A 15,173-nucleotide genomic window follows, 5' to 3' on the forward strand; every position below is an offset into this window, starting at 1 on the left:
TATCAGGAGGTTATGGTGGCCCAGGATCTGGGCCTGCTTTTCCTCTTTAGGGGAAGGGCAGCAGCCAGAGTTGCTGGTTCTAACAGTGTTAAGGCAGTGGTTATAAACACTGGTTCTGAGTTTCAAGGAAGCAGCTCCATTGCACAACTGTGGCCTGATTCCAGGTGCCTTGAGACACAAGACTTTGGCAGTTTCCTTTCTTGCTAGCTCTGCTCAGTGACACTTTGGAACCTTGAGGCAGTGAGCCAGGGAAACTGCAGGGCCAGAGACAGGGAGAGCTGTTGACTTGGGTTGTGCTCCTGGCAGGGCCTCTGCAGTTCCTTAGGTGCCAGCTAAACAAAACCTTAGCAACAGGAGGTCTCGCAGGTATAGGTTGTTTTAACAATGAGACACTGCTGGGTGGTGGCGCGCGCGCACACACACACACACACACACACACACACACACACACACACACACACATGAGACACATTGCTGGTCATGGAGCAGCTGAGCACTGTTTTTGGAGACTCCAGTCAAAGGTGGCTCAGCAAGGATGTTACTGTTTCTGACCCAGGTTTGGACAGCTGCTGTTCTCAAGTGTTACTGTCTGTATCAGATGTCATTTACAAGGGCACCCAGGCTTTTACTGGCAGAGTGGGCTGACTTAGAATTTCTTGATGGTCCCATTCTCCTGTCTTGGTGCTGACTTGACTGTGCAGGTACAGGGGACTCACACAGCAATTATCTAGTTCACTTTTGCATCTAGGATTATCTGTTCATTGGCTCTGCCTTCAGCTCTGCAATGTGCACTAGGAGGTAGTGGCTGGTTTTCCTGGCGATCTGAAGACTGGAGCTGTAGCTGGGCTGCACACGTGTGTCAGTCCTAATCCCTGCTGGGCTCTCCTGTTCCTCACCACTCCTCTGAAGAGTCCACTGCCCTGGCTGGAATCTGACAGGCCACTGACTTCCCCCACTCTCCTCATCTGCTCTGCCACAACCCCTTTCAGTCCATCAGCCACCATCCCGTGTTGTAGCCGCCGCTGCTGTCTTTCTCCCTGCGTATTTTATGTCCTGCAGGAGGTGGGGAGTATGCTATGCAAGGGGACAGAATGCTGGTGACAACAGCCCAGCCTTTAAAGAGATTTTCTTCATGCACTTTGTGTCACTGAACACATGGCCCTGTCCTGGGGAACAGAACAAGGCTCTAGGGAGCTAAGGCTGTTAGGTACTTGGTCAAGCCCCAAGACTCAAGCAGCCCTGAGAGTCAAAGACTTTCTGAAATTCAGGCTCCACCCTTCCCTCTAGTGGAGCCTGATGGTGGCCCAGTCCTATAGAGAGGCGGGACTAGTCCAGACCACATTTGGAATAGGAAACTGTAAAGTACAGAAAACTTTATTGGAAATCTCTTGATTATATTTCCAAGTGTAACTCTCATTTCCCAACAAAGCACTGGAGAAGGAAGGGGCCTCACGGTCACCTGGTCCCAGCCTGAGCCTGGCTGCAGGAGTTGGTCTAGAACCCATCTTTTCCACTGTGCAGGGCTGAAGGGCACAGGCCACCTTGAAGGACACTCTGCTCAGCTTCCCTGATAGGTCTGGGACACAAAGGCTGCTGCCTACAAAGGCCACTGGCTGAGCCTGGCCAAGAATCCATGCCCTCACCCGACTCAGTGCTGGCTCTGGGAGCAAATCTGGTTCAGTAGGCCAATGTACCTGATCCACAGGCTGCAGCGCCATCTGGCCACCACTGCTGGGCACACTTCTCTGTGGCAGCAGAAGCATGCACAGGGGAAAGGCTCCAGGATTACATGCAGATTACTAACAAGCAGTTGTGAGCCACCTGCTCCAGTGAATAACAGCTGCTGCCAGTGAGGAGCCAGGGACCAGAGGAACAGGGCAGGCTGGCAGAGGCACTTGACTTACTCAAGCAACAATACCTGAAGGTTTAAGTCAACCATAAGCTCAGCTGTGGTTTCTCAAAAGGGAACCAATCCAGCTTGTAAACCCAGGGCCACATACAGACTCTGGGATTAGAGGGAGGGAGGAGGGAGGGAGGGAGGGAGGGAGGGAGGGAGGAATAGCTCCCCAGTCCTGCTCCAGGCTCAGGGACTCGAGCACAGGACGCAGTGCTCCCTTGGGCACCACGTGTCTTGAGTCATCACATTGAACATACCCGGGATTTCTTGGGCAGACTTTGCAGATGCTGTGTCGAGAAGATCTCAGCAGGAGCACACAGCAAGCAAGCAAAGCCGGCCTGCGGTCAGTGCCGCTCCACGCGGGAGCTTGAGCGGGCCACTCTGCCCCTGCCAGTCCCACTCCCAGTCTCTCCTTGGATGCAAGGGAAGACCCTCAGAGCAGCAGGGCAGGTGCTGAGGAATCTGCACAGGAGCACTCATCCTTCCCAGTGACACTGCTAACCCCACCCATATTTTCTATAAAATATCTGATTTCTCTGAAAGTAATAAATATTGACCATGTCCTATATCCAAGCAGCAGCAATTGAGGGAGGGTGAGGAGGGAGGGAAGAACCTTTCCGTGACTCTCATGAGTTAGGATGGAGGGAAAGGAGGGGGAAAGGAGGAGGGAGAGTAGGGTGGTCCAGGATCTACTGGGGACAGAGCCCTCCTTGGCCCAGCTTGGTCTCCTTGTTCTTTCTGCCTTGCCCAGTCTCCCAGCCACCACCTGGAATGTCAGGTGGCTGATGGTAAGGACAAGCAGGCAGGGCCGTCTGCAGGGTAGTAGACCAGGCAGGAGGCTGGCAGCAGAAGGAACAGGATGCCACCTTTGTGAAGCAGCTGAGGATGGTCCCTGCTGAAGCTCTTCAGTTATAGCCAGAGTCCTCCCAAAGTCTGGCACTGGGCCTGACTGCTGCCATGAGTCTCCAGGAGGTCCAAAGGGAACCCCGATGTCTTTCATCTGGCCAGAGACAGCAGGAAGGCAGGGAGCTGCTGAGTCCATAGAAAGGGGATGCTGCGGATACTCGGGACACTCTTACTGCAGGGTTTCAACAAAGGCATCAAATTCTCGGACATTCTTCTCATGCACAGCCAGCTTCTCTGGTAAGGAATCCTGTGGAGCAAGGAGAGGAGAGAAGCTTACTTCAGGAAGGCCTGGGAGCGGCAGCCAGCCCATCATCAGAGTGCAAGAAGGGAGACAAAGAACTGGGCAGCGCCAGGCTGGCTGAAAGGCAGGGCAGGTGAACAGATGTGGGGAGGAAGAGGGAGTGAGTCCTCATAGTTTGGGGGTGTCACCAGGCTGCATCGTAGCCTGATGAATCAAAGTGAACCACAACTCATGAGCTAGGTAAACTGACAAAAACATGACAATGAGAAAATAAACATGAAATAGCCTCTGTATAGAGCAGACAGACACTAAAATCAAACTGCATCTTTAGAGCTCAGTCAATCCAGGAAAAGTCTTAAAAGGGGACCCTTCCTATACTTCGTGGGTATCAAAAGGCCCTCGGAAAACAAGGACAAAGCAGCCACTGCACTTTCAAGACTGACACAGCTCTGTGGGAGGTTGGACACCTGCATCCTTAGACTGGCTGGGGATGGGACTGAAAGTCACTACAAAACCATCAAGAAAAAGACAACCATAGGCTGCCAGCCTGTCCTGCAGCGCCAGCTGTTAATGAAGACCTGGTCTTCCCCATAGACTGCCTCCACCAGGGGTAAGCAACAGAAACTACACCAGAAGGCTTTAAACTGCAGCGTGACCTTCCACAATGGGTTAGGTAAAAGCATAAGGGGCCTGGGAAAAGTGGGTGTGTTTTTGACATTAAAGTGGCTTGGACACCCTAACAACTTGAGGGGAGTCTGGTGGCTACTGCCCAGAAGGAAGGCAAGCCTCGGCTAGTCCTGGTTAGGGGACCACAGCTCAAACTCTTGGACCTTGTTTCCTTCTCAGTACATGCCAGTGATCAGAGGGCTAAGCTCAGGAGCTCCCCACTGTGAGGTCAAAGCTGGGACTGTTGTCGTCCTAGGCAAGGAAGGCACTTCATCACAGGGGTTCTAGTCTGTAAAGTGGGTCAGGATGAAAACCTAGTTTATAAGAGTCAAGCTAAAGCACCTATAGTGTTAGCTTGTACTGAAGGATGAGGTGGGTGTGGTGTGCAAGGCCCAAGGCCCAGGGTTCATCCCGTTACACACAGGGAGGGGACGGGGGACGGGAGACGACGGGAGGATTGAGAATGTGTGTGTTAGTTTGGAGCTTAGCCCCATTTAAGGCTAATACTTAGAGCCAGGTGTGGAAGCACACACCTTTAATCTCAGCAGATGCAGGCGAATCGCTGAGTCTGAGGCCAGCCTGGTTTACACAGTGAATTTTAGAACAGCAAGGGCTATATAGACTGTCAAAAAAAAAAAAAAGAAGCAAATACTTAGTTTTCTTTGTGCACTGTGATCCTTGGGCACGGCTTTCTAAACCGTGCTAAAGCAAACCAAGAGCAGCACTTCCTGAGGCCCCAGATTTCTGCCAGGGACACAGTCCTACCTTAGTGAGACCTTGTCTCATAGCACGAGTGCCCCAAGTCCATGGTTTGTTCAGGGCACTCTTCTGCTCTTCAGATGCATAAGCAGAGATGTGGTGATCACAGTCTATCTCAGGACACTGGCCCAGCAATATAAAAGGGCTGAATGGAGGATGAAGCCATCCAAGGAAGACAAGAACACTGACCCTTACTCGGGACCTGTGTGTTCCTTTGTCCAGTACAAAGGTATGTGCCCAGCAGTGAAGAGCAGGTCCAGAAGTGTGTGAGCAACACCAAGTGCTGAAAGGGCCAGTGAGATGGCTTCATGGGGAAGAGTACTTATTGTACAATCTTAATAAGGCCAGTTTGATCCTTGGAATCCGGGTAAAGGCAGAAAGGGAGAGAAACCCTACAGGTAGTCCTCTGACCTGAGTGCCACACATATGCTGTGGCATAGACACACACGCACAGTAAGGAAATATTTTCAAAGTGCTGTGCACAAGAAAAGTGAGTCAAGGCAATTCAAGACAACGGCCAGGCACCGCGTACATGTCAAGTATGACCAAAAAGTGATAACCAGCTAAAAGTACTTCTGTCCTTTTCAGCAAAGATGGAAGGCAAAGGGGCAGGATGGAGTTAACCAAGTTCCAAGCCTGTGGCACATGAGGACAGGAGGCAGGAGGAGGAGCCCCGGGAGGGAAGGGGTTTCCATACCAAGTCTTCCGCCATAGACTGGGCTCCAATATCTATGGAGAGGCTGCTCAGCTGAGGGGGATTCTGAAATTCACGGTAAAAGGTCCCCAAGTCCATCGGAAGAATGTCGTCTTTAGAAAAAGCAGGTTTCTTTAAAAACAACACAAACTCAACTTAGTTCATCTTTGGACCATGAAGGAAAACCAAAAAAGAGTTATCTCACGCCAAGACTCTTTCTTTTCAGGAAAGTGTCTTCTAGGCTCATCTAAGGGAGAGGAAGTCTTTGTAGCTTGCTTGTCTGGTACATCTAGTCCGATGATGCCATTCCTTCCCCTGGTTAGGTTTATGACCCTCCCTTCAAACTCCTCCTAAGCAAAGGGCTTTTGGAAAACCCAATACACACTGAATTTCAACCAAAGCTGTGATACTAAAAGCCTTGCTGTTCCCAGGGTTCCAAATGTGTCCCCAGAGTATCCTTGCAGCCTGTGCACCTCCCCATCCAAAATGAAAATCTCGTTCACAGGCAGCAGATGCTTCTAGGTTTACTCTCCAGAGAACAGCAAAGAGCAAGTGTGGTGACTGTAACTTACAAAGTCAATCATTACAAAGTCGTCATGTGTATTGCCACTGCTGCCCCCGCTGGAGCCATCTGAGTGCAGGCTGCCGTGGAGGGGAGACGTGGTCTCTGGAGAGTCCGGGGGGTTCACCTGATTCAGAATAAGGTGGAGTCAGTGCAGACTCTGTGAGTAGGCTATGGATTACTGTGAGCTGTCTGACAGTTAGGGCAGAAACATACTGCTGCACTGAGCATGGAGATGCATGCCTGCAATCCCAGCACTCAGGAGGCTGAGGCTGAGGCAGGAGAACTTCAAGTTGGAGATTTTCCTGGGCTACACAGAGTTCCAGGCCAGCTTTGGCTTTGTAGCAAGCCCCTATCTCAAATCAAACAAAGGAAAAAAGAGACAATGCTGACTGCAAATCCATAAGCCAAGGAGCCTGGCTTAAGTCCTGTAGAGGACTTAGTGACTGCCCAGGGAGGATGGCCACTGTAGCATCTACTGGAAACTGGTAGTCACTGGTGGGCTCACCATAGGATCAGCATCCTCCAGCTCCAAATTCTTGGGAGCAAACATGGCAAAGGGTATGTCCAAACTTGTCAGGGTCACCTGAAGAGATAAAGGAGAGAAGTGTTCCTGCCTGGCTTCCCCTAGCATACTTGTTTCTTACAGGCTGTCAGCAGCCTAGAGGTCCAGCAACTTTACACAGCTAGGCCAATCATGCTACCCTGGCCTCCTTGCCCTCCGTGTCTCCAACCAAGTATGTTCGCAGCAGAGGACTATGGGAGTGTGGTGGGGAATGCTTAGTCACAGTAACTGAGGAACAGCATGTCACAGGGCCCACTGGTTATTGATCCTCGTCAAAGACAAACATGCACACATACACATTTTGCAAGCAATTCCAGCAGTTCTACAGGACATTGTGCAGGGAGCTTACACTAAGAACACAGATATTAACTAGGGCGGTGGCAGGAAAAGTTACCTGGTTGATGGGTTTGTTGACAAATGCTCCCACTTTTCGGACAAAGATAGTCTCCAAGACGTCATGGGGTGAGGCCCGTCCCTCACTGCTGTTAGACACAGTCTCAGTGTCCTCACTAAAGAAGAGAGAGAAAGTGGGTGCTCACTCTCAAACACAGAACAACTCTCGTCACTGAGACCACCTTCCAGTGTAACTGAAGCCTGGAAAAGAAGTCCAGCTGCTACCATTGTCTTGCCTTTTGGCTTGGAAGAAGACTGGACTTTCTGGAATAACTAAAATGCTCACACATGTGAATGAAACATCACACTGTAATGGTGTGAGCTCATAAAATCCTATCAGAAATGCCGGTGACAACAACACACAGCGGCCAAACACAGTAAGCAGCTCTCACGAAGCTGCAGGTTAGCATTTACCTCACATTTCAGCCCCTTTTAAATTCATTCATTTTTTAATTTTATGTCCATTGGTGTTTTGCCTGCATGTCTGTCTGTGTAAGGTTATCAGATCTTGGAGTTACAGTTGTGAGCTGCCATGTGGGTGCTGGGAGTTGAACCCAGGTCCTCTGGAAGAGCAGTCAGTGCTCTTAACTGTTGAGCCATCTCTCCAGCCCTCTAGCCCCCTTTTTTCTGATTAACTAAAAATACCGTAAGACCCTATAGTTTAAAGCTGGGCTTAGTGGTACACGCCTTTAATCCCAGCACTGAGGAAGCTTCTGAGTTCTTAGGACCTGACTCTCAGAGCCCTCACCATTCAGGGTCCGCTATCATAGCTACTCCTAGACAGGACCAGCAGGAGGCCAGGATCAGAAAACTGGAGCACTAAGTGACCAATAGCTCTTCCTTTGATCATGCCATTGGGGTTGGGGTGAAAAAGGTTCAACATTTGAAAAGACAGGATAGAATAAATTATTTTCCAAACATTTCCCTTCCCACTACTCAATTGTGCCAATGAAAAAAAAGTACATCAGGCATTCTCTACTGAGAAAGTTTGTGAGGGGAGGAGAATGTCTTCTCATTATCCCAGGACTGTCCAAACAGCTTTCAATGCAGCTTTCCAGAGACAGTGCTTAGCCTGCTCAGAAGGAACAGGCACTTTGCAGTCAGGGTGCAGACTGCGTGTGTGTGTGTGTGTGTGTGTGTGTGTGTGTGTGTGTGTGTGTGTGTGTGTGTGTGTGTATGCACACACACAATGTTCAATAAAGAAGAAGAAAGTCCTACTATTTCCTCTTAGCAGCTCAGCCCTGGATAGCTTCCTCACATACTAGCTGCAATATTAGACTCTCATCAAAGACCTTTACTCTTGGGAGCAGGAAATATCAAGCTGAGTCTGTGTGTCAGGGCATCCAGTTCCCTGGCTGGCATTAGCAGCTGCAGCGCCAGGATGGGACTCACCTGCTAGAGGGCGTGGCAGCACAGTGGGTCCCATCAGAAGGTGTGTGAGTCACCAGTCTCTCCTGGTCAGCCTGGGTGCCGTGAGCAGGCTGGTTGGGAGCAAGAGGTACCCCACCTTCCTTCCCTGGAACCATCAGCTTTGGAGGGAATGAAAAGACAAAATGAACTATGGCAATGCCACACAGCAGGTGAACCTCATAAGCTTTCCCATCACCAATGCCTCCACCAGGGAAGCAGCATCTTGGACCTTAATTCTCTTGGGATATGGCCACTGGAAGACATGCATGGTGATAACTACAGAGGGAAAAGGGAAGAGAGAGTGAAACCCTGGCAAAGTCTTCCCCTTCTAAAATCTGAGGATCCACCTTCTCAGAAAACCATTTCAGTCCTCCAAGTTACCCTGTTGCCCCGAAGTGGGGGAGTCAGCCCTGGGAAGCCCGTGGTCCTCCCCATCCTGAAAGGTACCTGGTGAGTGTGTGTAGTGTTTAAGCCAGCAGCAAACACTACTGGATAAGCCAGGTCAGCCGATCCAAGGCCCAGGACAGCAGGCTGATAGGAAAGGCGAGAGCTTGAGAGCTGAGCAAGAGAAAAACAGAGGGCGGAGGAGAGGCAGGGAGAAAAAGGCAATCCTAGCATGTGACCCATGCTGGAACTCAGCAGAAAGGCAGGAGCAGATCACAGTGGAATGAGGGGCAAGGGTGGGCCGGGCCTTCATTAAGAAAACAGAGACTTGTTTGATCTGGGATTAGCTTTAGAGCTTCCCAAAGGCCTCCAGTGAATGCTCGGTTACCTAGTTCTCTATGTTTCCAGCTCAGCAGATCTCCTGGGCAAATCCTGGGGTGAATTTCCCATGTCATCCTATTTTCTCTTTTGTCCTTGAGATCCCTTTGAAACTAAAACTATCTTCTCTAATCACACCTCTATCACCCCAGGGAATGGACAGCTCCTATTTATATTGAAAATAGAAAGATTACCAGTCATGAACTGTTTATTTGGAAATCTGATATAAATAACTCCATGTATTTTTCACATAAATGGAAGAAGGAAGGGCAAATAAAAACCACTATTTTGGGTTGCTGGGCTATGGCTGTGTCCTGTTAAAATTAATTACCAAGCCTTAAAATAATCCCACAGAAAACTTAGGGGCTAAATAACTATACCCTGTACTCTCTTTTCTTTTCTTTTCTTTTTTTTTTTTTTAAGTAGAAAGAAGCCATCTGATCACATCCCCTTCTTCCCATTAGGAACTCACTTGATGGGAAAAGGCCAGTCCTGCCATGGGGACCCTCAGAGTGTCCGTCACCACAGGAGTAGGGGTCTGAAAATGTGCCTTTGTGACAGTAAACACACACTGTGCACAGACACACAGAGACAGGAGAAACAAGAAAAAAAGAGAAGGACCTTGAGAAACACCTCCAGAAGGGACAGCAGTGAGAGGCTGGACAGAGCGGTGACTCAGGAGAGAGGCAGGGAGATGCATGCTGGCTTCCCAAAGCAGCAACTAGGGGGTGCTGAGAAGGGACATGTATCTCAGGGCATGCCCCGCAAGCCTGTCTCCTTGACAGGCAGCTGGAGAATGAACTAACTCAAGTGGGAATGACACAGCAAACAGAAACCCAAACCAAGCATTAGTCTGTCATCAGCCAGAAAGGTGTGGGAGGAATGAGGGAACAGCTCTAACCCGAGGCCTGGAGCAGAATGGAGGTGAACTTCAGAACTGAGGATGCAGGCCTCGATCAGGAAACTCTCAGTCTGCAGGACAGGCTTAAAGAGCTAAAATTTGTTGGCCAGACTGTTAGCAAGCTCAGGCGCACACTTTACTATGTCATCCTGGGAGTGGTTGTCTGTGTGTGTGTGTGTGTGTGTGTGTGTGTGTGTGTGTGTGTGTGTCTATGTGAGTGTATGTGTATTCATATAGTCTTGCAGTTGGGAGAACTTGAGAATAAAAGCTTGGGTGTTCTCAACATTCTTAGAATTTCAAAGCTACTTATACAAATGCTGGTCATTTGGGGTTCTGTTACTTCAGCTTTAAATTTGACTGCTACGTGTGTAGTGTGGCATACCCCTGGCCCCACAAAATAAATAAATGCAGTAAAACAATTTTTTTTTAATGTAAAAGAACTTAATAACAAAAATGTCCCCATTAACAAACTGGTAGCTGAGCATGGTGATTCTAGCACTTGGGAGCTAGAGGCAGCAGGATCAGACATTCAAAGCCAGTCTAGGCTACATTTCAAGTTATGAGATCTTGTTTCAAACAAGCAAGCAAAAATTATAGTAGTACATGGTGGCACACGCCTTTAATCCTGGCACTAAGGAGATAGAGGCAGGTGGCTCTCTGTGAGTTCAAGGCCAGCCTGATCTACATAGACTCCCATCTCAAAAAAAAAAAAAAAAAGTAAAATGGGTAGGTCTAGAAGAAACTAATAATACAAAAGTCATAGTGTGCATGCTTGTAATCCAACACTCAGGAATTAGAGGAAAAAGAGAATGGCCACAAGTTCAAAGCCAGCCTGGTCTACATAGTGCATGTTCTAGGTCAGCCAAGAATACACGGTGAGACATTATTTCAAAAGCAAAAACCTGAAGTCCAAGCAGAAGAGGATAAGGCAATGAGGTAGATGGTAAACGAGTCTGAGAAGTTTGGGGGGGGGTAATTAAGTGTCCAGAAAATTCAGCCAGCAGAAATAATGACCGCCTGTCACAGTCTCAACCATGCCAGTTAACACAAGACTGTGGCGATGCTTCCTCTGAGGATGTTGGCGTCAGAATGTTTTACTGAAACTGGGTTTTCGAATCCAGATTCACTCCTGTGGGAAGTGAGTGGTTGCAATGCTTGGATAGAGAATGTGGACAGGCAGATGGAGAGCTGTGTCAGCTATTAAGTAAAGCAGTGCTGCCAGGTGTGGTGGTGCACACCTTTAGTCCCAGCACTCGGAGGCAGAGGCAGGTGGATCTCCGAGAGTTCGAGGCCAGCCCAGTCTACAGAGCGAGATCCAAGACAGCCAGGCCAGTTATACAGAAAAACCCCGTTTTGAAAGACCAAAAAAAAAAAAAAGGAACAACTAAATCAACACATGCAGGCAGGTTAGAGTGGTTCTCTGGTGTCAGAATGCAGGAGAATTCTGTGACTGAGTTTTAGAATTTGAGGACAACAGCAGAATGGTTAGCCTGGGAACAAGCACTATTATTGCTGAAGAAGGCTCTCTGTTGCTCCACAAAAGAAGCTCCTTAAATGACCACAATCACCAAAGGGAGTGTAGCTAAGTCTGGACAACGTTCCCTAAGGCCCACATGAATGCACAAACAGCCCACAACCCTTTCCCTACCTGGGAGGGAGGGGAGGTGGAAAAGGAGGTGGTACACACTTCCTGAGAGTCTTCCACTGATGGGTACGTGACTCCAGCATCCTCACCAGTTCTACAGTGGAAGAAGAAGGAACAATGAATTTGATGATGATGGTAGCCAACTTTAGAAAGTACACCGTGATTAAAAAAGGCTGGGAGTTGTGTCAAGAAGTTTTAGGCAGAATTCATAAAGCCAAATGGCAACCCGAAAAAAAATTTTCATAGCCCACAAATTACTGGTGTTCATGTAGTCTCCAAAAAACTTACTCTGGGAGAAAGTGACATCACTGCTAAACACTCATTAAGTTCCCAAGATGCTGTGGCTCAAGCCTTCTATACCTAACAGGCAGTAGCAAGAAAGGAACTAGCCTTTTCATTTCTACCCACACGACCAGTGGATGTTTTGCTTAGCGGCAGCTTGGGGGAGCATCTCCCAGTCCTTACCTGTAATTGCAGGGGTGCATGGGAGAGGAGCTGGGATAGGGACGGTCAACAAAGTGATCAATGATAATCCCCATGATAGGTGGTGTCCTCTCAAATTGCCTGTAATGCAATAAGCACATTGCAGTATTTGTTAAACTGTCTTCCCAGTCACCTTCAAGTCCACAGAGGGCCCCTCACTTCAGAGCTACAGCAGGTCTACCAGAAGTCTGTCTCTAAATAGAAACCACAGACTATTTCTGGACAGGCTGGCTTGAGGACACTCGAAATCTCCAATGTGTGACAGTGATGTTCTCTCCCTCTCTCAATCACATTTTCAGGAAAGGGTGGTTTTCAGCAATGTGAACTGTAGTATTAGCCTTGGAGCTTTGGTTGGGGAAGCAGAAGCTTTAACATCTTTAACATCATTGGGAGAGCTCTTATGGACTCCAAGCCACTTCCTCACCTGGTAGACATGAATGCCAAATTAATTCTGTAAGCGCAGGAAAGAGTGATGGTGCCGACAGGGGTGCCCACTGTTCCAACTCGAACTGTCTGGAAGCCTGGAAGAGAGAAAATAGCAGCTTTCTTCCGGGGAATACTGACACAACCCCTAGCCAGCCTGTTGTATAGTCACTGGCATTATTTACTCAGCACTATGAGGAGAGCAGCTTTGGTTTCTTGAGTGTGTTTCCCACTTGCAATGCATTCTCTATTGACCCAGTGCTAGCAAAGGAAAGACACTGTCTTAAGAGATCTTCAGGAGGGCTGGAGAGATGGCTCAGTGGTTAAGAGCACGTAAATAAGACTGCTTTTCCAGAGGTCCTGGAGTTCAATTCCCAGCAACCACATGGTGGCTCACAACCACCTGTAATGAGATCTGGTGCCCTCTTCTGGCCTGCAGGGACACATGCAGACAGAACACTGTATACATAATAAATAAATAAATAAATAAATCTTAAAAAAAAAAAATCTGGGGGCTGGAGAGATGGCTCAGAGGTTAAGAGCACTGACTGCTCTTCCAGAGGTCCTGAGTTCAATTCCCAGCAACCACGTGGTGGCTCACAACCATCTGTAATGAGATCTGGCACCCTCTTCTGTATACATAATAAATAAAATCTTTAAAAAAAAAAAAGTTGGTTCTAAAAAAAAAAAAATCTGATCAAAATTGTATTCAATTCTATGCCTATAAAAAAAAAAGAGAGATCTTAAGGGCTTAGAGGTTAAGAGAACTGACTGCTCTTCCAGAGTTCCTGAGTTCAATTCCCAGCTCCCAGCCATCTATAATGAGATCTGGTGCCCTCTTCTGGCACGCAGGGATACATGCAGGCAGAACACTGTATACACAATAAATAAGTCTTTAAAAAAAAAGAGATCTTAAAAAACCAGAAGTCAATGCCCAGCAGTGGTGGTGCACACCTTTAATCCCAGCAGAGGCAGAGGCAGGTAGAATATTACATACCTTCTCCTAAACCATTCAGTTGAACTTCCCCAAAATAAATCCTGTAGGGAAGAAAGAAAAGAAAATGACACCCTATTCTCCATTTTCAAAGGCTCTGTCTAAACACCTAAACAGCCTAACCATGCCCTGCTTCCTTTCTCTGCATGGGCACCTTTCTGCAGCTAAGCCTCAGGCACGAGCACCCGTGTGGTGATGGCTACAGAAGAGACGAGGAAGACGGGCGGAGACGGCAGAATCAACAGCACCTCCAGAAACACCCAAGCTTGTGCAGCAAGCTCTTTACCAGAGGGGCCATCTCATCTGCCCTTAAGGCTTTTGGCCACAAAAACAAGAAAAGTAACCAACACAGTAAGAAATGAGTGAAGAATACAAAGAAATCTTCTATTATAGCCAAGTAACAGTCTAGTAATTTTCAACAAACACTCAACTCGGCATCTGAGAAAAAAGACAGAGGTTGTTAGGGTACTGTCAAGAGTAAGGATGACTTCTTAAACAGTCTCAGCATAGGATCATTTCAGTATAACTGGCAAGTCTCTCTTTGGTCCCTCCATACTAATATGCTAATCCTACAAGTCAGCTCTACATTTGACAAAGGCTAAACCAACAGCTCATGTCCAACATAAAACAGTCTTGGGTGATTCAGGAGCCCTGACTTCCTCATCTTTTTCTCATTCTTGTATCTCCCAGACTCCTCCATACAAGCCCATTTGGCAAAGTAAAACGAGGACTGTGCTGACCCCCCAACCTGCCTCCCTCTGCCTGGTCAGCCACTGTCCACTCCACGTGCAGTCAGGGATCATCCTCCCATATTCCTACTTGCTGAGACTCTGTTTGCCCTTGTGGCTCGATGTTACTTTGTCCAGGAGGTAAGAAAAAGCTCTGCCTTTCTGTGCTCTCCTAAGTACTTTTCCCTGGCCTTGCTATGCAGTTTTCAAATCCTGGTCCTAACCGTGCTTATGCATGCATCGTATGTATCAAATCTCCCCATTAAGACAGAACCACTTGCTGGGCATGGTGACGCACGCCTTCAATCCAAGCACTTAGGAGGCAGAAGCAGGCGGATCTCTGTAGTTGAAAGTCAGCCTGGTCTATGGAGTGAATTCCAAGACAGCCAGGCCGACACAGGGAAACCTAGTCTCAAAAACATCCCCCCAAACAAAACAAAACAACAGCCCACTAAGTCCAGGGCCTCTGTGCCTAGTATAGTGCGTGCACTAAAGTAGAATTGAGTAAAATGTGCTGAAGTGGATTACTGACCCAGTACCTAGACTAACTGCTGACTAGTTCCTTACAGCTATGGACAAACACACTTAAATCAGTTTGTCAGATATCAAGGTTGACTTTAGCTCTGGAAGAGAAAAGGTTGTAGAATCAAGTATGAAAAGCTTATGTGTTTGTTTGTTTGAGACAGGGGTCTCATGTAGCCCAGGCTGGCCTCATATATGCTATGCAGCTGAGGATGATTTGAACTCCTGATCCTCCTGTTTTCATTTCCCAAGTGCTGGGATTACAGATGTGCTAGCATCCCAGTAAAAAGCTTTTTAAGAAAATTAAAATTGGCCAGGTGTGGTGGCACACACCTTCACTCCCAGCACCTGGAAGCAAAGGTAGAAGGATCTCTGAGTTCAAGTCCACCCTTGTCTACATAGCAAGCTCCAGGACAGTACATAGTCAAATTCTGTCTCAGAAAGAAAATTCTTAAAAATTAATTAATTTTTAGACAAATTCTCACTGTGTATCCTGGCTGGCCTTGAATTCAGAGATCTGCCTGCCTCTGCTTCCCAGGTGCTGTGATTAAAGGTGTGCGCCACCACACCTGGCAAAATGGATTTTCCTTTCCTTCTGTGTGTTGCTGAGGAGTACACCCAG

At 48.0% G+C, this 15,173-nt stretch overlaps 1 protein-coding gene across 21 annotated transcripts in view; it reads right to left on the bottom strand.

Moving 5' to 3' along the window:
* Nucleotides 1-1,353: 1,353 nt before the first annotated feature.
* The window catches only part of Atg13 (autophagy related 13), a 42,751-nt gene continuing 28,931 nt past the window's right edge, over nucleotides 1,354-15,173 (bottom strand). For 7 of the 21 annotated variants that reach the window (XM_028878929.2, XM_037204995.1, XM_028878922.2 and 4 more), the window contains 12 exons: nucleotides 13,305-13,345; nucleotides 12,309-12,405; nucleotides 11,867-11,965; nucleotides 11,405-11,495; nucleotides 9,328-9,426; nucleotides 8,541-8,651; nucleotides 8,076-8,212; nucleotides 6,685-6,799; nucleotides 6,234-6,311; nucleotides 5,736-5,852; nucleotides 5,167-5,295; nucleotides 1,354-3,050 (listed from right to left, as the gene is read on the bottom strand). In XM_028878929.2, coding sequence (XP_028734762.1) covers nucleotides 2,973-3,050; nucleotides 5,167-5,295; nucleotides 5,736-5,852; nucleotides 6,234-6,311; nucleotides 6,685-6,799; nucleotides 8,076-8,212; nucleotides 8,541-8,651; nucleotides 9,328-9,426; nucleotides 11,405-11,495; nucleotides 11,867-11,965; nucleotides 12,309-12,405; nucleotides 13,305-13,345 — 1,192 coding nt within the window. In that variant the 3' untranslated portion in view covers nucleotides 1,354-2,972. The remainder of the gene's footprint in view (nucleotides 3,051-5,166; nucleotides 5,296-5,735; nucleotides 5,853-6,233; nucleotides 6,312-6,684; nucleotides 6,800-8,075; nucleotides 8,213-8,540; nucleotides 8,652-9,327; nucleotides 9,427-11,404; nucleotides 11,496-11,866; nucleotides 11,966-12,308; nucleotides 12,406-13,304; nucleotides 13,346-15,173) is intronic. The other 14 variants (XM_037205002.1, XM_037205001.1, XM_028878934.2 and 11 more) reach the window with 7 other exon arrangements.

Source organism: Peromyscus leucopus, chromosome 4 (assembly GCF_004664715.2).
Source record: "Peromyscus leucopus breed LL Stock chromosome 4, UCI_PerLeu_2.1, whole genome shotgun sequence".
NCBI lineage: Eukaryota > Metazoa > Chordata > Mammalia > Rodentia > Cricetidae > Peromyscus > Peromyscus leucopus.